We start from the raw sequence: 23,272 nt of genomic DNA on the forward strand, positions 1-23,272 counted from the left end.
TCTTAGATCTTTGCATTTTGAAAATTGTACTCAATATGAGGTGTCGGCATTAATTAAACATTACATTAAACATTAATTCCGTAATATTCAATATAATTATTTGTATATATATAAAAGAAAATATTTATAGGAAAACTTTCAAGGGAGAAAATGTACAGAAGATAAAATACAGAACTGTATAAATTATCTTTTTTTAAAAACAAAACCAAACCGTCTGATAACACAAAAACTCCGTAGAATTTCGAACATAACACTGAACTTTATTATTGGAAGCACTTTGCTCCTAAGTTTCATTTAAATAAGAAAATAACGCTGGTAACCATGGTAACCATGATCCCTTTCATCAACATATCAAGATATATATTTTTTCTTTCCATAAAAGTGCGTTTTGTAGCATTTGAAAAATGATATAACGTATAGTTCGTTAGCACACTATTATGTTTCTTGCTTGCCAGAAGACTGGTTGCTAAATTACTTCTTTCAGTAACAACTGTGTAATAAAAACCAAACTGTGACTGATAGATATTGTTACCATCAACAAAAATATTTCTACCAATACCCGAATAGCAATTATAAAACTTTTTATTTCACTTAAAACCATCATTACCAGATGAAAGCAAAGTTCGAGACGAACAATTTGTTGGTGTTGCAACTAGGTTACTTTCTGATGTCCATTTGTATGTGGAAAAATTTTCATTTCTGGTTCCATTTTGCTTGGACATATCTATCAGCGTTTGGTGAAAGTTTGCCATTTGATTTTCGATCTTAAAGCAGCTAGATTTGTCGTTGACAGTGTTCAGTTGCAACACGCGTTCAAACAACGACTCTACGACTGGCGAAGCAACAGGTGTGCTGTTTTGCGAATCATCGAGCGAAAGTGGCGTTAACAATTTTAACTTATTCTTGATCGAGCGTCGCTTTGCCAAACTTGAACTTCCTAGAGGAGATAAGCCAAACTTCGGAGGGGTGCTCCATCGAGTATGATTTTGATGCTTGTCTGATTGTCTTTCTGATACGATATGGCGGTGATATGCTACGGCCTCTGACGTCATGCAACTCAACCGATACGTGTAACTTGAACTACAAGAAATTCTAACAAATAAACCTCCAGCAAAAATCAATAAAACAAATGGAATAAACTAATAACGTAAAAATTACGATGAACTCAATGTATGTAAAACAAACCTGGCGAGGACATTTGGAGTATTCAATTCATTATTACTTGCCTAAAAGTAATATTTAAAACAATTCAAAATAATTCGAAAAACAAAACAACACTCACAAGCAGCCCTTTACACAATATGTAACATACATGTAACACATAGCACTAAAACTATACATACTAATAAGTGTATCCACATATACTGATAAAAGAGTAAGCAAAAAGAGTTTAAACATCAAAATTTGGTTTTTAAACATACCACTTCCAGCCAAGGATGAGCTAAAACGTCTTCAATGGAATATCTATTAGAAGCGTCCTTAACTAACAGATGTGATATTAAATCTTTTGCTTCAATCGAGATGCTTTTCCATTCTTCAGATGTGAAAGAATAATCACCATCTAAAATGCTGTGCCACAATAATGACTTACATTTTTTACACGAGCCTCCCCGTTCCCAATCACATTGTTCGCCACAACTCCCTTGAAACGGTGCACGACCGGACAGCATAATGTAACTAAGAATAAATTTGGCCTGCTTTAAAGTTATAGAACTATAACTAATCTAATAACCAATGTAATAAACGATTACGCGAACCGCGTATTTTTGCATATAATCTTGCATTTTAAAATTATAACGTCTTTTATCCCAAATTTTTTCTACTTTATGATAATTATTAACACGTCATGTATTCATTGTCAAACAGTGGCAATAAAAAAACTATTTTCAAAGGCCGCAAACAAAATAATTTTTCAGCTATCAAAAAATAAAAAGAACGCAGCAGTGTTTTAAACGGTCATATTTGCTTATATTCTTACCAGCACCTTTTAAAATAAAATCCTGCCATCATTAAATTCATTTCAAACAACAATATAAATTATGTCAATAGATTTGTGCCTGTTAATGTTTCCTGCATTTTAAGACAGTTGAAACTTTTAGATAACTTTCATGAAACCTCGGTCATTTAAACTTTATCATGCGCATTTTTAGCCTTGTTAGCAGTGCGCCTAATTCAAGAACACAATCCAAACCTTGGAGAAGGTGTTTGCATACTTTTTCTGCTAACAAACAACGGTGAAAAGGGTTTTAAAAGTTACCTATAAAAATAGATACTTTGCATATAAACAAAGAAACTACGATCAATAAATCTCTATATTCAATTCAAAACAAATGTTTTGAAAACTATATATTTGTATTCAAAAATTTGTATGTTACATGGTGCAAATTCTAAACGTATGAGAAATTGGATAAAAACTGTTAATGATAAAAATCAATTAAGGACTTGAATTGAGATGCTTGAATCCAGAGGACGTTCACACTCAAATACTGTGAAAGCAGCATACGAAAGGCTTTTTAAAAAAAAGCTTTGAAGCTGTATCAGACAATTGTTAAATCAGATCTAACAAACGGGCTGTTCGCCGGCTGTTCAGTTCGTGGTACACTGCAGTTAGAGGACTCAAACTAAGATAAATGCTTAACGCTACAAACCGCCTACAAAATCTCTTTAAAAAGTTACTATTTATAACTAATATAAAAAAAGTTGATAGTTTGTTTTACTAAAAGTGCAAATCAGTTGTCATTTGACGTATACTGATGGCCCTTTGACGCAATCAATGATGAAATGAATGGGTTAGACCGTTTACAATATATCAAGTTTATAAGTAAATTTGGCTTGTTGCAAAAAACGTTTCATAGTTTAGCCCCTCGTTGGTCTGGAGTATCGAGCTTAGAGGTTTATAGAAGAATATGATGGCAGCGGTTAATCAAACAATTTATATAAAACATCAACTTTATATTTTTCCATCCTATTGGACTAAATGTTTTTGTGAAGAGATTTTTTTTAGGATTTAATGATTTTTCTGCCTTTGGAAAACAATTTTTCTGATTTGCATAAGCCATATTTTCATAACAGCTTTTTTAGGAATTCAAAGGACGAAAACAACATCTTAAAAAATTTATCTGACAAACACGAACATTGAATGAAGTATTCAACATCAAACTTTGGCATCTTAAAAACATCTATGAATCTTATCTTGTTTATGCGCACCTTGTTTCATGAATACGTCGCAAAAAAATGACGAATAATCTCTTAAGGGTTTTCGATTCAATTTCTGATGGAAATAAGTGACACTAAAAAAATGAAAAACAACAGGCTCATCAGTCAAACCATAACATCAATATTTTATAATTTGTTTCCTAATGAAAAATTCATAAATTACCATTGGAAAAACACGCGCACAACTTACTAATGAATTATACAGTGAGGTTTTCCACAGAGGGATAGACAAAACGTGAAGCACGTGAAGCACACGTTTAACACGTGTTTGACATGAGGAAATTCCATCTTTTATTCATTTTTAAGAAGCAACAAAAATGTTACAACCAACGTTAATATTCTTAATATTATGGTAACCGGGTACACTTAAAACCTATCTTCTCCAATCACTCTATCTCTCCGTTCAAAAACATGCACAAAAACTTTATCGTACTCATTTTGAAATTACAAGTAAACAAGATAAAGTGATATCACAACCGACGCCTCCAAATGGGATTAGTTTTAGCAATCTTAAAATAATCCTCGTAATCCTTAAGGCTTAAAGAATTTCAAAGCAAAACTCCAAACAAGGTTCGATTTTAGTATTGAACCTTTCGTCTATAAAGAAATTAAGTGTAAACAAAAAAATTATATTACTAAAAAATTTAAATAAAAAATGTTTTACATTTTTTACATAGCAGGATGGAATATTTTAAGCATAATTAATTGCAGCTGTTTATGCCGTGACTCCCTGCCGTAAACTAATTGCTTAATTGCTTAATAATAGCAACATTAAATAGTTTTTGATCATACATAATATACACAGGATGATGTGAAGTGTGAAGACGTTTTTTTCGGTATGTCAACAGTATAATCACAAAAAAGTAGAAAATCAAAAGCGAAGGATGCGTCAATACCAATTAATACCATTTTTAACAGTTTATGACCATTGATCTGTGTACAACAAACTCTCTTAGAAAAAAATTACTAAACACGTCATGTTTTTGTAAAAATTAGCAGCAAATTTTGTGTGACAAAGTTACATTTTTGTTACAAAATTGCATCCAAAAAGAAAGTTTGAAAATCTCTCTCAAAACAACTCGTCTCTGCACGAATCAAAACACCACGCGCTTCTGCTCTCTAAGAGGAGGAAGCAAAACAAAACTAATTTTTGGTAACAAAATTGAAAAGAGAATCATCCCGATAATAAATAAAGCAACTTTCAATTCCTTATCGTGATGAATAGGTTTCAACTGAGTTTCAGGGGTTCGATTTTATTTAAGAAAACACGCAGACCGCTCGTTTTCAACCACAGTAACATTTTTTAATGAGAAAAACATTCGTCTATTAATATGAAAACATAGCACGGAAAAACCCTTTTCCATAAAAATAACATTCAATATTTATGTAGATTCGACCAATTAGAATATCTTTAATAGATTAGAATTTAAATCAATCCCACGTGATCACATTTAAATAGCGAAGATTGGATTACAGTAAGTCAGTTGTTCAGGACTTGAATTAAGTGCACACATCAAAACTCAAACAAAAATTCAAATCTGTTTTAAAATGCTCAACAAACCAAGCTACGGTCATGTTATCAACATGAATTCTGAAAAAAATGCTAAAGTAAACTCGAACGTGAAGTCTAGCGACTCGAATAGAACGTCGTTGCAATGGAAAACAAAACCATTACTAATCAACAAACTAAACCACGACAAAAAATAAAACGAATTTTTTTTTTTCGCAACAAAAGTATAAGTAAAATATATATACATATATACAGTTGCCGACCGAAATTTCACCAGCGATGGGACCTCTCATAGTAAAACAAAATGCACTCCAAAAATGCGACAGAAAAAAAAAAAAAAAAAAAACAGATGAATAACGAGGAAGTCAATGCAAAGCTCAAGTTGGCGTCGAAGGAGCTTAAATATCAAAAGATCCGGAGCAAGTCAACATGTCGCGTACTTGAGAGATTCGTGGACAATTTTCTTATTTTTTTCGCATATTTTTCATGTAGCTTTTTTAAAGACATCTTTTGTAAAAAAAAAACTTCAATTATTACCTCGCCGTCTGATCTATTGTAGAAAGAATCGTACTTTAAACAAAGAATTGTTTGAAACGCGGCGACACCGAAAGAAAATAAACCGAAGACAGACTTTGTACGAATTACAAGGGACCATTTGGTATATATTATCAATGGTATATAACTCATGTTTAAATTGGGTGGAGTATTGTATTTGTAAGTAGAAAAGATAGATTGTGACTATACACAATATAGAAATGTATTATAAATGAACTTTGATTCAGCCAAAGTACTTTTTATTTTTTTATTATTGTAATTGTTTTGTATTGTTTTTTAATCTTAGTTTAAGCAAACATTCGAATATTTATCTGAACATCGATTATTTATTTGCTGAATGAATTTTCTTTCCAAGTAGATTTTTGTGATCAGAAAATAATTGCTACGTTAAAGCATCAAAAAATGTTTCGCAGCTGAGTAACGAAAATCTTTTTCTAATAGACATAAAATAGAACTGAACACCCCTCTACCTCACTCTAGCTTTGCCTTTATAATATCGAGAAGAAAATTTATTCCAACAGAAGACTGAAAAATAGAACGGATTTGTTGTAAGAGAAAGTTTTAACTCTGAAAGGCGGCAGACAACAAAATTTGGAATTTAAATTAAAAATCCCATTTTTTATCGTGTAAAGATGTTGATCTTCTATTTACAGCGCTAGGTAGTTTATGCTGAGACATTTATTCTTTTACAAATTTGACATGTTAAACGGGGGTTTACTTGCTGGTAAACTGTTCAATTAAATAAAGTTACCGAAGGACGTTACACAAGCGCAGCTCTTATTCCTATAGGTACTGAGTGTAACTGACAAATCAAAAAAACTAGCATAAATACCTCGGATTTCGTGTTTATTTCTTACTAAATCTTTAAGTTCCATTTAAAATTGACAAATTGAATGGGGTTTATTTGCTTGTTCCTATAGATAAAGTTTCCGAAGGTCGTTACACAAACGCAGCTCTCATTCCTACAGCCACTAAGTTTGGCTGACCAATCAAACTACTAGTATAGCTTCTTCGAGTGTTGCATATTTTTTTTTTTTTTTTGTTAATAAAAATTTAAACTCCATTAAAAATAAGCGTTAAACAAAAAGAAACACTTTCAATGAAAGTCGTGCCAGGTCTGCTAGTTATTTAAGTAAAAAAATATAGACATGCCTATATTATTTCACGGGCTGATGAAATAAGGTGTTAAAAAAAAAGTGAATGCAGCTGAACTGCTCCTTGCACGTGGTTCTCATGCCATTTTTACGTATAATCACCTAGCTTTAATTGACGTCAACACGTGAATTAACACGTGAACTTAACATGCGACGTTTCACAGCCAACACGTGATTGTTTCAAAATACCACGTGAACTTTCACAAACCTTTTAATAAATTATCCTAGAAGAGTGTATGTAAATCAGCTAATACTATATTAATACTATAATAATAAGTATATAATAATCGGATGTTTTCTGAATCCTAACGGATCTTATGAATAAAACTCTAAGTCTTATACAAGTAAAAACAATAAGTTGAATTGCTTTTTAATAAAAATAAAAAAGTTTTAGTATGTTTTTACTTATTTCGAAAATTTATCATTAACTGAAGATAAATGTTTTACTAAACTTTTTTTTTCTTTTTTTTTTTTTTTTTAACCGTTTTATTTTTACGATTTATATCTTTACCAGATCTTAAAAGTAATCTAAAAATAAATTTTTTAAAAATACATTTTTTAAATTACGCTTAAAATCCGGTAAATGTAAATGTGCAAGTCGTAAAAATAGCAATACACTCTCCTCTTTTCTTTTGTTGATAGGTCCTTCAGAAAGGAAGCTGAATTTTAAATTGCTTTTTTAAAAGAATTACAGACAGATTAATTTCATTTATTATGAATCTTTTGTAAAATTAGTAAATGGGTGTAAATGCCTGTTTAATTTAGATGGAGAACTTAGGCAGATAGTAAATTAAGCTCTTTTATGAAGTTTTAAGTAAAAAAGGAAATGCAGTAAATTAGAGGTGACATAAGATTAAATTTCTTACAAAATTTTAAAAAGAAGGCAGTAAAAAAGAAAATTAATAAAAAAGAAAAAATATATTTATGTGAAAAACTCACAGTATCACTCCAAGACTCCAAATATCGCATTTTTTATCGTAAGCAGCTTCGCTAACAAATGCGTCGACGACTTCTGGAGCCATGTATTCTGCAGAACCAACCTTAAGTTACATAATTTGACTTTTTAAAAAGATTTTAAGGTTCAGATTAAACAATATTTACAAAAGTAACCATATTAGTGTAAAAATATTTTTAAAAGGAAAAAAAAGAGAAAATAAATACCCCGACCCTCAGGGAAGCGGATTAAAGAAACGCACCGCTTTCGATATGTCTCATCCTCTCGTCGAAAAAAATATCAGAAACAACGAGGAGAGTGGAAGAGATCTTTGATATCACTTACAAAAGTTCACAAACAACAGACATGAAGGAATGTCTGTTTTTTATATTTGCAAAGAACCATTCAACAATTAAACTTAACAGTTTTTTTTTTTTTTTTTAAATTGCAAGTTTTAGTATTCTTCATTTTTTAATACGGGTCGGCCTATAAAACCATCAAGAATTCCAGGTTCTACTGCATTGAGAGTGATTATTTGCATGTTTATGTGAGGTGTTTGTGTGAGCATTTGTGTGTGTGTTTGTATACAGGTGATTTTGAAATTAAATAAAACATAACCAACATGTTAAATATAACATGTTACATTTGAGAACTATTAACAAAAAAAAAAGGGGTGCAGAAAAAAAAAAAAAAGATCAATAGAGATTATGAAAAGATCAAGCATGTAATTTGTATGTGCTCTTTTTTAGAAAAAATACTTTTACATGCAGCACTTAATAAAGTTGAGGCCATACAAATTTCTGATTTATAAAACTATATCTTGAGTTTATGTCATTTTAAAGAGAATTAAATCATGGTTATTTCAAAGCATAATTATGAAAAGGATTCTCTATTATCAACAAAATGTAACCCTGTATAAGTTTTGTGTACTTTGCTTAAACACATTACAAAATAATAATAAGTAATCGTTATAAATATTTATGTAAAAAATCATTTAGCTTGGTAAACTTGGTTTAGAATGTAAAATAGCTATAATTATAGCTATAATTTTATTTTATTTTATAATAGCTATAATTTTATTTTATTTTATTTTATTTTATAATTTTATTCAGGTCAAATCATCCACAAAAACAACAGATCATCATATACTTATGAAGAATATATTATTCTAAGATCATTGTTCATAACTATATGATGATAAAATGTTGAAAATTTTAGCTTATGATAACTAGTTGTTAAATAAAAACATTGAATGAAGCCCATTTGAAAATTTTTTTTTCACTGAATGAAGCCCATTTGAAAATTTTTTTTTAGAAATATAAGGAGAAAAATTATGATAATTGGTAGGCCACCATTTAAAGGGTGGGGAATTATAAAAATTGGTAGACCGCCATTTAAAGGGTGGGGAATTTAAAAATAACACTTAAAAAGCCCTTCAACCAACAGAAAAAAAAATGATTTTATTAGATTAGGATTTTTAAGATTACTGCAAAATGAAGCTTAAAAAAAAATATTTTTGAGGATTTCTAAAATTCAGTATAAAAATGCTAAAAACAACCTGAACTAGAAAATAAACAAGACTTTAAGAAAATTGATTCATTTTCTATATTGAAGGTCATCTAGTATCAGTATATAATTTCTGTTCCATATAAATATTTTTTAAAGCATTAAACTTACTTTTGATTTCATTTCAATTCTTTTTCTGTGATGAAATAAAAATGACAGTTGATAGTGGATAAACTTGAGTATAATATGAAAAATAGTTGTCTTTATAGGCTACAAAAATTATTCACAAGTCCTTGTGGATGGAGAATGCTTTTGTCAACATTTGTGCTCTGTGACTAAACCTATCCAGCATTATATTGCACAATTATGTAATATAATCATGCAATATAATGCTTGCAGGTTTGTTGCAACAGTAACAAGCACATATACTGTTAAAGATCCATTTTAGGAAGCTTATTTTCAAGCTCTTGGTGTAGCTTTTTAAGATTTATTAGCATTAATTTTTTTTGCATATGTACATTTTTTCTTTGCTGACACAATCATTTCTGTTAGGTATGAGGCAATGAATCATCTATCTTTGTTAATAACAATTTGTTAATAACTTGTTGAAGTAATAAAAATTTGTTTCCTTTTAACATAAAAGCATAAAGATTGTGATATAGCTTATGATAATAATAATGTTTGATAATAACCAAGTTTTATTATAATTGAAATATATATTTAGTCATGTCACTTATAATATATTTGTTATTTTCTTATTTTTTTGTTTGTTTAGAAACTTTTAAGCTGACCATTTGCATGCAGAGTTTGGTTTCAACTTGATGAGCAGGTTTATAAAAATCTTACATTACTAGAAAACAAGATTACATAAAAATCTAAAACAATGGATTTTTGCTTCAAAACGTTAATTACTTATTAAATACAAACACTTGAGAGACAATTAAATACCAACACTTGAGAGACAATAAATGGAACTCAGTAGAAATATAGTTCAATATACAAAAAAAAAAAAAAAAATTCTCAGGAAATACAAAAGGTTATGTCTACTTTTAGAGGCAGATCAATTTATTTCGGAATATAAATTTTATTTTGCAGTAGATTTAAAAAAAAACAATTGAAATAAGATTTAGCTATAACTTTTAATAGCTTTACTCTTTAAATTTCAAAAAATACTGAACTTTTTCTAACATGGCTCCATTCAGAATAAACATGTTTGAAAGTCTGGGAAAATTTCAAAGGTGAATAACTATTGATCTGCTAACAATCAGAAATTAAATATTTTAACAATCTGATATCATATAATTATATAATAAATCAAAAAATGAGCTAAATCTATTTTTTTTTTTGTTGACATGACCTGAAAGATTCAATAAGGAAAGACCCAAGCCATACTTTTAAAAGGATTCCTTTTAAAGCAATAAAAATTCTTTCAGTACTCAATTATTTATTAATGAATTTATTTATAGTTGAATTTGTAGTAAAGCTTTAAAAAAAAAAAGTTTTTAATTCTTAATTATTCTAAAATCAGCAAGGTGATCAGCAGAAAACAAAAAGTGCAAATTTAATCCTGTTGCACATTTTCAATGATACTAGCACAAAGCAGTAGTAAAAGGTTTTCAAGTCACAAACAGGTTTAAAAATTAACTTTTGTCCTTTTTTAATCTGGGGTTTTATTGAACCAATGTTTTCCTTTAGGTTCTTTTACTTTTCTTTCTGCAATTTATTTTTGGTGACTTTTACAAATTTGATCAGGTGACATTCTGTTTCAACCAAACCATTTTAGTTCTTGCATAAAATTTAACATCATATTTTTATAATCAATACCTTTCACTAATAAATGCAAGAAAAAGTTTTATATGCTACAAATTTGTGATGCTCAAAAAATGTTTTCTAGATGCATTCACCAACTTTGAAAACTCTCACCATTTCTCACATTTCTCACTTATTATTTTTTTTTTTTTATTGATCTTTAAGCTTGATATTGTTGATTTTTTTCCATTAGAATTCACTGGAATAAAACACTTGATACTTGTAAGAAATTCTTTAATCATTATTATTACCATAGCAGCCGAGAGAAATTTCAGGCCCCGGGGAAGTTTTCTTAAGGGGCCCTCATTATGAATAATTATATACCCAGGACCAAAAGAAGTGTGCTCTGTTCATTAAAACTTAAAAATAAAAGTTAATTAAATCTTTTAAAAGTCAAAACTATTGAAATCTTTTAAAAATTACTTTAAAAAATTATTTGCACGAACACGGGGCCCCAGGAATCTTCCCTGTCCACCCCTCCCCTCTTGGCAGTCATGATTATTACTGTAGAACCTAATAAAATCTACAATATTAGTCAATCAATATCACTCAACTCTTGATCTTTGGCAAAAATACTTTGGCAATTGTTTGTCTTTTTATTGAAACTCATTTGAAAGTGTTACAAAGCTTCTTTTTTTTAAGCTGATTATACTTCAAAGCAATATTTGTGACAGGACAATATTCATTTGACTACATTTTGTTGCATGCATTGTTTACATTGTATGCAGCAATCACAGTTGTTGCTGGTTTTTATTGAAAGCTAAATAAATATATACAACTTAATTGCAGAGTGTTTGCACTACAACAAACATTTCTCTGACAATCACTGACACTCATGAGTTACACAAAATAAGTGTATTTTTACTGAATAAGAAAATGTTTTGCCTGAGATAAGCTATTTTATGTTTAAAATGAAAAATTTAGTACAGCTAAACCAAAAACTCATTCAAGATCAATGGTATGGAATTTTCATACTGCTATCTGTTTAATACTTGGGTAGAATTATGCTTATGTAGAAGTTGATAAATTTAACTTCAATAAAAATATTTGCTCAACGCAGATATATATCACCAAAACATTTAAAAGCAAATCAGACTATAACAGCACTAAAAATTGTGTAAGATTTTTGTAAGACTTTCTACTTCTATCTGAAGCATTTCATGCTACAAAAAATTCATATAGCAGATTCAAAGTGTCATATCTGTATACTTTAAATGAAAAAGCTTTTGCAAAACTTTGGGTTTCAATTCAAGCCAACTGAATTTAAAACATCTTTTCAATGCATTAATCATTCTCAATAATGTTTTTTAAATGACTAATTTTTGTCAAATATTTTTAATATAAAAAAAAATTTCTCAGCCAGTAGACCTAGTAATTAGATATTGTAATGGCTTTACAAAACTTCTAAATCATTTTAAAAAACCTCAAAGTATATGAACAACTTTTTTTTAACTTTAAATAAGGCTTTTAGAAAATTATTGATGCTTCATAGGGGATACTTGCTAATAATTGCTCATGAATCTTACTACATAATAAATAAAATACTTTAAAGTTTGTTAGAAAAGAATGGTAATTACTTGGTAAAGAAATGCAATAACCAACTTATCTTACCGGAGTGTATAGCTCAGGAGTGGTCACACTCTCATCAATTATTGATACACCACTAGCCAAATTAAAATCACATATCACAGCAGGAACTATCTATAATGAAGAAAAGTATGTTCAGATGATTTTCTTAAGCTCCAAAAATAAACACAAAATTTAATGCGATAAATCATTCAACAAAAACAATTTTAAAAATACAGTGAAATAAAACATACCTCATCTTTATTGATACACAAAATATTATCTGGTTTTAGATCTCGGTGAGATATTCCTTTAAAATTCAAAATAAATTTACAGTAAAGATGCTTCAAAATATTAAATAGAATATTTATTACAAAAAAAAAAGATCACATGACATTAAAATGTTTAACAACTACAATCCTTCAAAGATTTGATCTCCAAAAGCCTGTCCTTTCATCTTTTTTATCGAATCAATAGTTAAAACCTGGTTTAATACAATTGCTAAAACATCAAGTATGGGAATTTCTTATATGAAAAACATAAAGCCTTGTTTCTGGTTTCGCTTTTATAGAAAAAAATCAACGATGAGGTTCATTCAACAAATATAGTTATGCTATAATACAACACAGCATAGCGCCATTATCCCTTCAAGTGTCATGCATATAATGATCTTAAATAATAATCAAAATGCTAACAACAGAATAATATGGACATTTTAAGTATTCATAACTTTTTTAAAAAAGGAATGTATCGATGAACTGTGCTGTAGAGATTTTTTATAAGCAAATTTCTGAGCTTTATGATGTCGCTAAATCAACAATTAGTGCATTAGTTAAGAGATATAGAGACCATAAGACACTTGAAAAAAATCATTCATGCAGGCCAAAGATAACTACAGAACATCAAGCTAGAATTTTGATATGAAGATCCATGCAAAAATATTTTAAAAACGTTTGGTTAAAGAAATCATTTTCAAATTTGTTTATTTTTTGGTTCGTTAAAGATTTAATCAAAAGGAAAAAACTGGTTTGGTAAAAGACAAACCTGTCATATTCCAGTAATATACCAGTTTTTATAATTTCTCATATTCAATCCTTATAAGTATTTTGGAGCAGTTCTAGTTACAATGGTAAATTATTTTGCTACATTAGTTTAATTCATTTAATAGATATAAATGATAACTAAAATAACAGATACTGTAAAATAACAATAGATTTTCACTTAAAAGTTAATAAAATTAACATTAATCAATGAAATAACAATAATAAGCCAAAGTTTCCCATGGGATCAAAGATGTTGTTGATCAAAGATGATCAAAGATGTTGTTGATCAAAGATGATCAAAGATGTTGTTGATCAAAGATGATCAAAGATGTTGTTATCAAGAAAAATTTTCGTAGAAATTGAAAATGTTGCAGTTTTAAGTTTTGAAATAATGATATGGATAATTATTTCTTAGATATTGCAGGTAAATTCAAATTAAGTAAATATATAAAGTAGGCTAACTATTATAGGCAAAAAAAAAAATTTTTAAATAATAAATTTTTGAAAAATGTGCTTATGAAATTTACAAAATTTATTTTCATAAATAAAAAAAACATTAAATAAAGTTCACTCATATACCTTTGCTATGCAAAAACTTTAATGCTGTGGCAATGTCCTGCACAACAAGACTGGCTTCTCTTTCTGTGAAAACACCTTTCTTCTCAATATGAGAGAGCAAAGGTCCTACAAAAACAATGTGAGAAAAATATTGCAATAAGTTTACCATTTTAACTTTATTACTACTTTTAAAACAAATATTGACAAAGACAAGAAACATGAGAATGAAATATGAGAATTAATTGATCAATTCTCATCAGTTAATTGAGAATTAATTGATGAGAATTAATTGACTAGAGCTAATTGATTATCTTGCAGAGATGGTCAATTCTAAAACAAATATAGTTAGCAAAAAAAAAAATTCACTCAAATGATTTATTTACATAAAACAAAATTCTCTAACTATTGCGCAGCAGGAAATACACTAATTTAAAATAAGTAATGTGGTGATATTAACATATACGAAAACAAAAAAATTCATACTACAGTTTTACCTTACAATAGTAAAGGGCACATTGCACCTTGACTAAACTCTTAGTAATTCAGCTACTCAAAAACCGTGGAAAGTCACTACAAGAGATTTCGAGACAAATAGACCACTCTGTTGGAGTTGTTCAGAATGTTCTTAAGTCACAAAAAAGTGTTGAAACTAGAGGTCAGAAAAGAAAAACAACTTAATCAAGATGACAAATTATTAGTGAAGCTAAAATGGTTTAATTTATCGCCAGTAACACCATTACAAACAATCTAAAACTAAATGTAGTACCATGTATGATTAGAGAATATTTAGTAGAAAACACAGAAGTGAACACCCAGAAGTATGCTTTTATTGAAAAAGTGACATTAAAGTCAGAAAAGGGTTTTGCTGGAAACAATTGGCATGATCAAATAAGAAATGGGGTACTGTTTTGCAGACAGATATTTTCGGATAAGATGGTAAGTAATATGTATGCAGACCACCAAGTAAACAAAGTGACCCACATTAGTGTAAAGTAAAAAAACAGTAAAATTTGGTGGCAGAAGCATTATGGTGTGGAGATGTTTCTCATCATCTGATGTTGGTCTTTTTCACTTTAACATCTCAAGATTTAAATCCAGTAAAAATTTAATGAAAAATTCTGAAAGATAAGGTAGCAAAACAAAAGCCTCAGATTAAAAAAGAGCTGTGGGAGATAGTGAAAACAGCATGGTATACTATCCAGTAACAACATGCAGAATATTGGACAACAGCATGCCTGGCAGAGTTTAAAAAAATAAAGGGCAAATAACAAAACATCAACATTTCTTACATATTCAATCTGTTAACCCTTTGTATACAAGGAAATAATTTCCTCAATTTTTCTGCATGATTAAACTAAACTAATACTTTTGTTTCTCTTCTTTAATAAATTTTCCAGCAAATTCTCATTACTTTTTAAGAAATAAAAATTTAGGTGTGAAAAACCAAATGAAATGATTTTTTTAAAGATATGATGCATAAAATTTAACTGTGTATGAAAAGAGAAAATCATACAGCCAATTACTGACAATAAAAAGTATTTTATACATATTTTTTACTTACCACCTTCCATTCTTTCAAAAACCAAATAAAATCTAAAGTAAAAGAATATATGTAAAGAATAAAATAAAACTTGACAGAGAAAATGAAAAAAAAAAAAAATTGAATTTTGTTATTTTGTAATTAACATTAGGCATTTAAATAATTACAAAAGCCAATTCCTCAAAAAAAATGAATTAAAATAATGTATTTGAAGCAAATTAAAATGATTAATTGATTAAAGAACTAAAATGAGACTATAATATAAAAGTTTGATTTGAGAGTGGTTAAATTATCCCAATAAACAGCAGTAAGTAAAATATGACCCCACCAACATCTCATTACTTTCTCAGTTGGTGAAGCTGTCTAAAGAAAAGATATTAAGGGATTGGCAGGATAGACCCTTGTTATTTTAGGTACCTTATAAAGTAGTTTACAAAGTTAAAGAACAATGCCTTTTTTGTTATGAAGGAACCTTTTTTTTTTTTTTTGTTTCTTTTTTTTCATAATTTTTTTTTTATCACCATCAATAACTACATAACTTTAGTTTTAGCAGCAAAAGTATTTTATTAAAACCTGGAAAAATTTGAACTAAGATGTTAAAAATGGAAAATATTAAATTGCCAAAAAATTTCAATAAGTCCCATATTAAACAAAAAAAATCCCAGTAAATATCACCTGCTGCCATCCTCATAAGAGTCATACAAATGTAAGATATTCCTGAAAGGTAAAATAATAATAAAAACGAACTTCTAACATTTTATGTATTCAACAATAACTTTACAGTTCAAAAAAAGAAAGGTTTTACAAAAAAGTGATTTTGATGTAAAAACCTACGGGCAATCAGAAAGATAATGCAATAGGTCAATCTCTGTGAGTACACTACGTCTATCATAGCCATCATACTTTTCAATAATCTAATAATTAAAAAGTTCATCTGATCACTTTGATTTTTATTACTATTATTATTTCTGATAACAGACAGTAAAAATTATCATAATAAAACCTAAACATCAGATTAAAAACAAATTTGTTTTAACAACAAATTTATAGTTCTGATATCATCAAGGTTATCACTTGATAGTTGCTAAGACTACAAAAAGGGAGAAATTAGGTTTTAATTACTAAAAGCAGCTAAAAGCAATCCTAAGTATAATTGTGCTGTATGGTTGGCAAGTCAACAAATTATTTCTAACCAAAAAAAAGCATAAAATTTCAAAGTTTTGAAACAAAACCATATTTTAAAAATGGATTTGAAAATAATATAGTAGTTCTGGTTCTATTTTATAAAAGTTGTGCACAATGTTAACAGGCGGTAATTGTCTTCAGTTTCCTGAATCATGCCATAGCCACACTAATTTTCTTCCCAAACTTTTTAAGTTTTTCATTAAGATTAAGGTAATAAAAAGTCATAAATTTTTATTCATATAAATTTTAAAAGTTATAAAACCTTAACAGCAAAATCTCTGGAAGAACATTTTTCCTTTGCAAGTGAGACCAGGGAGTTTGCTCCTCTTCCTAGCACTTCAGAGCAGAGAATATACTTGTCTAAAATAAAAAACACAATACATAAAAATGTACCTAAAAATTTTTTAAAGCTTTGGTTTTATAAACTATACATAGTCATTCCATGTCAAATCAGTCATACAATTGCCATTTACTTTTAGATTATGCTTATTTAAAGATATTACACAGCCCTGATTCAAATATGACAATCCTGAAAATTTAGTGAATGAAAAAGTTACTAATAAGTTCTTCAGTACTCAAGCTTCTTAAGACATTCAAGGATTACATAGCATGTAAATGGAACAGTTTTTGGTGGCTGGTGTTGCTGAAGACATAAAAAAAGACAAAAAAAAGATTAAATTTTAAAGTCCAAATCCACATCAACTCTAGCAACAGTTTTCTTGTGCAAGAAAGATATTACTTGTTAAGTGACATCAAATAACATTTTATGCAAAATCAATCCCCCAAAAAGTCAAATAAACAAAATTTCTGTCAACCATTTTGACTAAATAAATTGTTGAAAAAACATATCATAAAAGTGTCATTCAACAATAGCCATAAAAAAATAGAAAGATATAATTAGCAATCCACTTTATGAAAGATATCAGAAACTTTATTTGAACTTAAAAAATATCTTGAGTCCTCTTCACTAGCACCTTTTCCAACTTTGGATTATACTTTTGTAAACCAACAAATTTAAATACTAATGACAACTTTTTAAAACAGCATGGCTGCTTCTAAAAATTTCATTTACTTAAACACACGTGTTTATAATCAATCAGTTATATTTAATTGATATTAACATGTGCATCACCAGACTTTTTCAACTTTATAATATTCTTAGGTTTATACACTTTTTATATAAAACTTTATTCATATTACCTTGCTTTAAGTATTGTGCAAATACTAGCAATGCAAAACAGTTTGAATACTTAAGAGACACAAAAAACGGTAATGCCATTTTAAAATGATATATATATTTTTAACTTTAGGTAAAAAAAAAAAATGTTGATTTTGAGAGTAAGGATTGATACATTTTAGTAATATAGTTTTAGTATTAAGTATCATTTTGTAACATTCTATTGACTTACAGTGTTTTTAAGTATAAATCTTTTTTCCCAACTTCACAATCTGTGATTTAGGAAAAATCTATTAGTGCACAAAATTTTAACATGAAATGGTCATAGGTTTTTGACTTTTTGCTGTTTGAACAAACAGCAGCTCTACTTATACAAAAAAAAAAAAAAAATACACATACATGCTGAGTCAGCAAAATTGCAAAATTTTATAACCCAGATATCTAAGGAACTGCTGAGAGTAGAACACATATATTTTCAAAAACAAAAAATAGCATAATCTATGGCTGACATTTAAGTTTTTTCAGGATGATTTGACATAAAATGCCTCTAAAAATATAATTTTAAAAGACAAGCAAGCAAGAGATTTTATGAAGCTTTAGAACTACTTTTGCAGCAGTTAAAATTTTGCTAATATCATAAAAACATATAAACCATAAAAACTGATATTGTTGACTTACCATGAAATGTTTCTACCATAACAGGTTGGATAAGTTTCTTTTTTTTCCTTTTTGTTGTGACAATTTCTTTGGGCATTATTGGTTGTTGTGCTATTTTAAAAAACTTGAAAAATAGCTCATTGAAATTCAAAATTCAAAAAAATATTTATTTCAGCTAAAGCAACTGTTACTTCATCTTAAACCATGTTTTTTCATACTATAATCAATAAGTATTTTGCATGCTTATGCAAAATACTTATTGATTACAGATAATCTTTAACTGTCAAAATGCTTAAATCTTTTATGTAAACATGTGTTTTTACAGGAAATTGCTTTCTCATTATTTGCATTAAAAAAGAGGAAACTTTGTTTACTTATAGAAACTATTTAAAGAAATTCTGTTACCTTCAGCAAAAAGCACATTTTCTATTTCTCCTGATTCAATATTGTCAACTACTTCTTCAGTCCCATTTTTTATCCAATCCTCATATGAAGCTGGGAAGTACCATCCATTTTCCATAATTGCAGCTAAACAATTAAACATGTCCATTACTATTTTTTTTTAATTTAATAAAATTTAATCTCTTTTAATTTTTTGTTATATATTTGTTATTAATCATTTTCAGGTGGAGGACAAAAAAAATTACAAGATAAAAATTAAACATCTTGTAAGAGCTTTGAAAGAGCACTTTGATTTGTTTAGTTTTCACACTTGTATAGGAATATGATTATTACTTGCAGTTTTGTGATTTTTGAACAGCAATAAATAAAACTTTTTTAAACTGCAATTATTAAAAGCAATTAAATTTTAGCAAAGATTAAAGCACATTAGAGTAAAGACATTAATCAGCAAATAAAATATGTGACAAGATTAGTAATATTTCTATTCTTATTTTCTCCTAATTTAAAGATCAAACTCTTATTAGATGATTATAATCTTAATGCCAGTGACAATGAATGTTTTATATAACTAGTCATTAAAATTTTTTTTTTAGATATATACAAATTAGTTTCAATATTTGTGTTTATATCAATATTATATAAATGGATATACACAAAAATGGTATAATACATCTCTTACTAGTAATATAATTAGCATATATCAACTAAAAAATAAATTACATACGTACAATTACACATAGTTTTGGCTCTACAAAATGGTTTACATAGAACAAACAAATAATCCGTAATAACATTTTTAAATATGCTTTCTTATGGGCAATTAACATTACAGCCAGTTTTCTTTATTTTCTTTATTAAGCTATCTTACCTCTTTATAGGGTCAAGCTCCTCTCTTTTAATACTAGATGGGTTTCGTAACTCCAAATCTCTTTATTTTTCAGATATTTATTCCTTCAAATGGAATAGGATTTTCGTACACATTTGTTTTTGACATTGATTATGCCAAAACAAAAAAAAATATGATTATTTTCTGCAGCACATTTAGTTTGAATCCTTTCTCCCTTCCAACTTTTACCACGAACAACAACAAAACCTCGTGCGCATCCAGCGAAATTTTTGCAATACGTTTCAATGTTGAAAAATGCCGTGTGGGTGAGAATAGTTTAAACCGTTAACAACATTCGATTTTTGTTTACAATATTACACAAAATCTGCTCTCTTCGCTATATCGAAGAAATGTAAAATTTTGGAAGTGCACTGATTTTATGAATGAAGAAATCAAAAGACAATTTTTTTTTTCTTGTTCTGATTTGTAGCTGTTTATTACAGCAAAAGTTGAGCTTTTGCTAAACTTGCCAAGGCGTGCCGGGATAAGTACAACCTGATTAAATTATAGTGCAATGTATACGAAATTCATGAACAAGCTTAGTGTTACGCGGTACATTTCATTATATTGACATATAAGTTTCAATCCATCTATAGGATATAAAGTAAACGACTTCAATGAGTGCAATTGCGCTTTTGCTGGAAACTTAACTTATTATAATGCTTTACAAGCTGTATTGTTTTAACATAAATACTTTACTAAGTTTCCTTAAACGACGTTTTTTGAAGGTGCAACAAGCGATTATGTTTTGTTTTTTTTTAAAGACATTTAGTTGGATAGAAAACTAAAATTTTTACTGCCTTGTAAAATAAGCAAAAAGTAAATTTCCAGAATGTGAACTCAGCTTTCTGTAAAAATTAAAAACTTAAAAGCTATAACAAAAGTATGTTTTTTTTTTTTGTTTTTTTTTTTTGTTGTTTTTGTTGTTGTTTTTCAAATCCCTTTTTAAGAGAAAAAAATTTTAAACATCGCCGGGGGAAATCGTCAAACAGCAAAAAAGCTGCATCAGCAAAATGACGTAATCGGAATCTTCTGATGTAAACTTTCTTGCTATCAGCTGAGTACAGTTGTTTCCGCGTTAAAACAAACACGGAACATGTTTAAGTTAATTTTTTTTTTCCCTCAGATAAAGATTCCTGTTGGGACACTTTTAATGTATGGAGGTTAGGTGTCGGGATAAAATGATCAGACAGAGGGGATGCCAATTCAATTATTTAAATAACCATAAAAGCAAAAACAATTTTAATCGAAATAAGTCAGACAAATAGAAATAACCAAAAACAATTCTTTTTTTATATTTTTTTGAAATAAATTCACCTAATACCCAAGAAAAATAGTAAGCATTCTAGATGCTTTGATGTGGATATATATAAAACAATGTTGTTTAGATTAGAAAAGAAATTGAAATGAAATAATTCACTCCAATACCTGAAAAAACAAAAATGTCATCTATTGTAAAAGATAAAATGTATCTTAAGACTTTACAAACAAGAGGAGTTTATAAAGATTTGCGTTTTACAAATATCAATAACTTTTAGTAGAATAAGCATCAGAAAAATGCTTTTACAGATCGTTTTAAACATATTATTGAAGTTTACAGATAGAAGAGAAGAGGGGCTGACGGGGACTTCGCCCTGAGTTTCAGCTTGTTGAGGTTCACTAGTTGTAGTAAAATTATTTTTTCACCAAGCTTTTGTTGATTAATACGTGTTTGGTAAAAATATAAATTTTTGAAACTTTTTTTGAATTCGATAAAAAAAAACGTCATGTTTGATTTATGACGTTTTTCCTTTTTATAAACTTTCTTAGACTCACTCAATCCTCCCCTTTCCCAACCCTTCCCCCACCTCCACCTAAAAAACCCCCGAAAAAAAAAATTTAGACTATAAAAAACTACCAGAAGGGATGATGTTTAAAAAGCTACTCTCCCTTTCTTTGAAACCATCCCTGGGATCAAGAGATCCGCTTGAGTAAGTCAGGCCAGCCCTCGATCATTCTTTCACGGGAATATAGCAGCTAAAATAAATGATACAACAGACTCCAGTGCTGATATAAATATCTAATTAATAAAATGTATTAAAGTTATCTAAAACATCTATGGAAATTTCAACATACTTCATTAAAGTTTTTTTTTTAATTTTTATAGATATTCTGTATAATTTTTATACGCTTTACCAAAAGACACTGGATTATTACTAGAATTAAAATCAACTCACTGTATGATTTCACTTAGAGTCTGTATAAATGAATAAACTCACCTTCTGACTCTACTAAGAGTTTATTTAGATCAATCAAAACTCCTGCTGATTTCAGTTGGAGCAATATTTTTTCGTTTTTATGCATTACTAACTTAAGTACAAATATCATGCATGATTATTTAAGTACAAATATTATGCACAAATATTATAAATCGCCATAATATTAATGATAAAAATAATAATAAAAACAGTAATTAGAAACATAATAATAATAATAATAATAATAATAATAATAATAATAATAATAATAATAATAATAATAATAATAATAATAATAATAATAATAATAATAATAATAATAATAATAATAATAACAATAATAACAATAACAATAATAATAATAACAATAACAATAATAATAATAATAATAATAATAATAATAATAATAATAATAATAATAATAACAATAATAACAATAACAATAATAATAATAACAATAACAATAATAATAATAATAATAATAATGATAATAATAATAATAATAACAACAACAACAACAATAATAATAATAATAATAATAACAACAACAACAACAATAATAATAATAATGATAATAACAACAACAACAACAACAATAATAATAATAATAATAATAATAATAATAATAATAATAATAATAATAATAATAATAATAATAATAATAATAATAATAATAATAATAATAATAATAAAGTACCATCGAATAAGTAAAATAAGCTTTTTAAAGATAGACTTGTGAAAACTTACAAAAACTTTGTTTTGCACTTTTAAATTTGAAAGAATTTTTTTTTTAACTTTTGAAAGTTAAATTCCTTATATTAGCAAGTTTTACATGCAATCATGAGCTTTCCCAGTACACTGCTCAATCACATAAAATGTTTCTATTCCTCCCCCTTACCTCATCACTGGAGGAGATAAAGGGGAGGAATAGAAACATTTTTTATAATTAAACACTGTGCTTAAAGAAGACAGAGCGGGTCGTGAGAAGACGTTAACGCATGCACAAAAGGAGCACATTTTCTAAATTTTGGAGAAAGCTTTATTTAAGATAATTTTCCACCTATAAAAGTCCGAGAATAATAATAACAATAATAAAAACAATATATAGCTTTCATGCGTTTTACTTTCTGAGGAAAAGATTTTTGCAAGATACATTTCTCAAGCTTTAAATAAAAATCTCTGGGAATCAAAGTGAAAGTCAAAAATCCTCCTCGTTCCTATGTGCGGGTGCCTAAGTAAGTATATAGTACACATAAGTAAGGCAGTATTTTGAGAGTGCATAATTGAATATTTTTCTAAAATTTAAATGTAGAAACCATTTTTGTAATGCGCGCGCA

At 28.1% G+C, this 23,272-nt stretch overlaps 1 protein-coding gene and 1 long non-coding RNA gene across 3 annotated transcripts; one reads left to right on the forward strand and one right to left on the reverse strand.

Moving 5' to 3' along the window:
• Nucleotides 1-169: 169 nt before the first annotated feature.
• Nucleotides 170-19,906, reverse strand: LOC145191895 (MAP kinase-interacting serine/threonine-protein kinase 1-like). 2 transcript variants are annotated; one of them, XM_090083287.1, is made up of 14 exons: nt 19,681-19,906; nt 18,816-18,938; nt 18,432-18,521; nt 16,839-16,936; nt 16,226-16,305; nt 16,067-16,108; nt 15,413-15,444; nt 13,873-13,977; nt 12,505-12,560; nt 12,296-12,385; nt 7,375-7,475; nt 1,422-1,677; nt 1,186-1,226; nt 170-1,080 (listed from the first exon to the last, which is right to left on the reverse strand). In XM_090083287.1, exons 2-14 carry the CDS (start codon nt 18,928-18,930, stop codon nt 588-590), a joined length of 1,599 nt encoding a protein of 532 aa, XP_089939413.1. In that variant the 5' UTR covers nt 18,931-18,938; nt 19,681-19,906; the 3' UTR covers nt 170-587. The 2 variants fall into 2 exon arrangements, with proteins under 2 accessions (XP_089939413.1, XP_089939419.1); XM_090083293.1 differs by lacking the exons at nt 7,375-7,475; nt 12,296-12,385; nt 12,505-12,560; ... (6 more) ...; nt 18,816-18,938; nt 19,681-19,906 and adding an exon at nt 3,407-3,815.
• Nucleotides 10,515-15,793, forward strand: LOC149894757 (uncharacterized). Its single transcript, XR_016451205.1, has 2 exons — nt 10,515-13,545; nt 13,622-15,793. It is a non-coding gene; the product is annotated as an uncharacterized LOC149894757 (long non-coding RNA).
• Nucleotides 19,907-23,272: the final 3,366 nt, after the last annotated feature.

The sequence above is a fragment of the Hydra viridissima genome, unplaced genomic scaffold (genome assembly GCF_058129835.1).
Source record: "Hydra viridissima isolate aposymbiotic clone 2 unplaced genomic scaffold, HvirCarnegie_v1 scaffold_1, whole genome shotgun sequence".
Lineage (NCBI taxonomy): Eukaryota > Metazoa > Cnidaria > Hydrozoa > Anthoathecata > Hydridae > Hydra > Hydra viridissima.

Bases quoted from the DNA above. Each gene is read 5' to 3' on its own strand.
- LOC145191895 (XM_090083287.1), bottom strand. From the start codon at position 18,930: ATGGAAAATGGATGGTACTTCCCAGCTTCATATGAGGATTGGATAAAA. The intron at 13,978-15,412 runs GTAAGTAAAAAA...TTGTTTTTGTAG, and splicing joins TTTTGAAAGAATGGAAGGTG to GACCTTTGCTCTCTCATATT. The intron at 1,227-1,421 runs GTATGTTTAAAA...TATTACTTTTAG, and splicing joins CTCATCCTTGGCTGGAAGTG to GCAAGTAATAATGAATTGAA.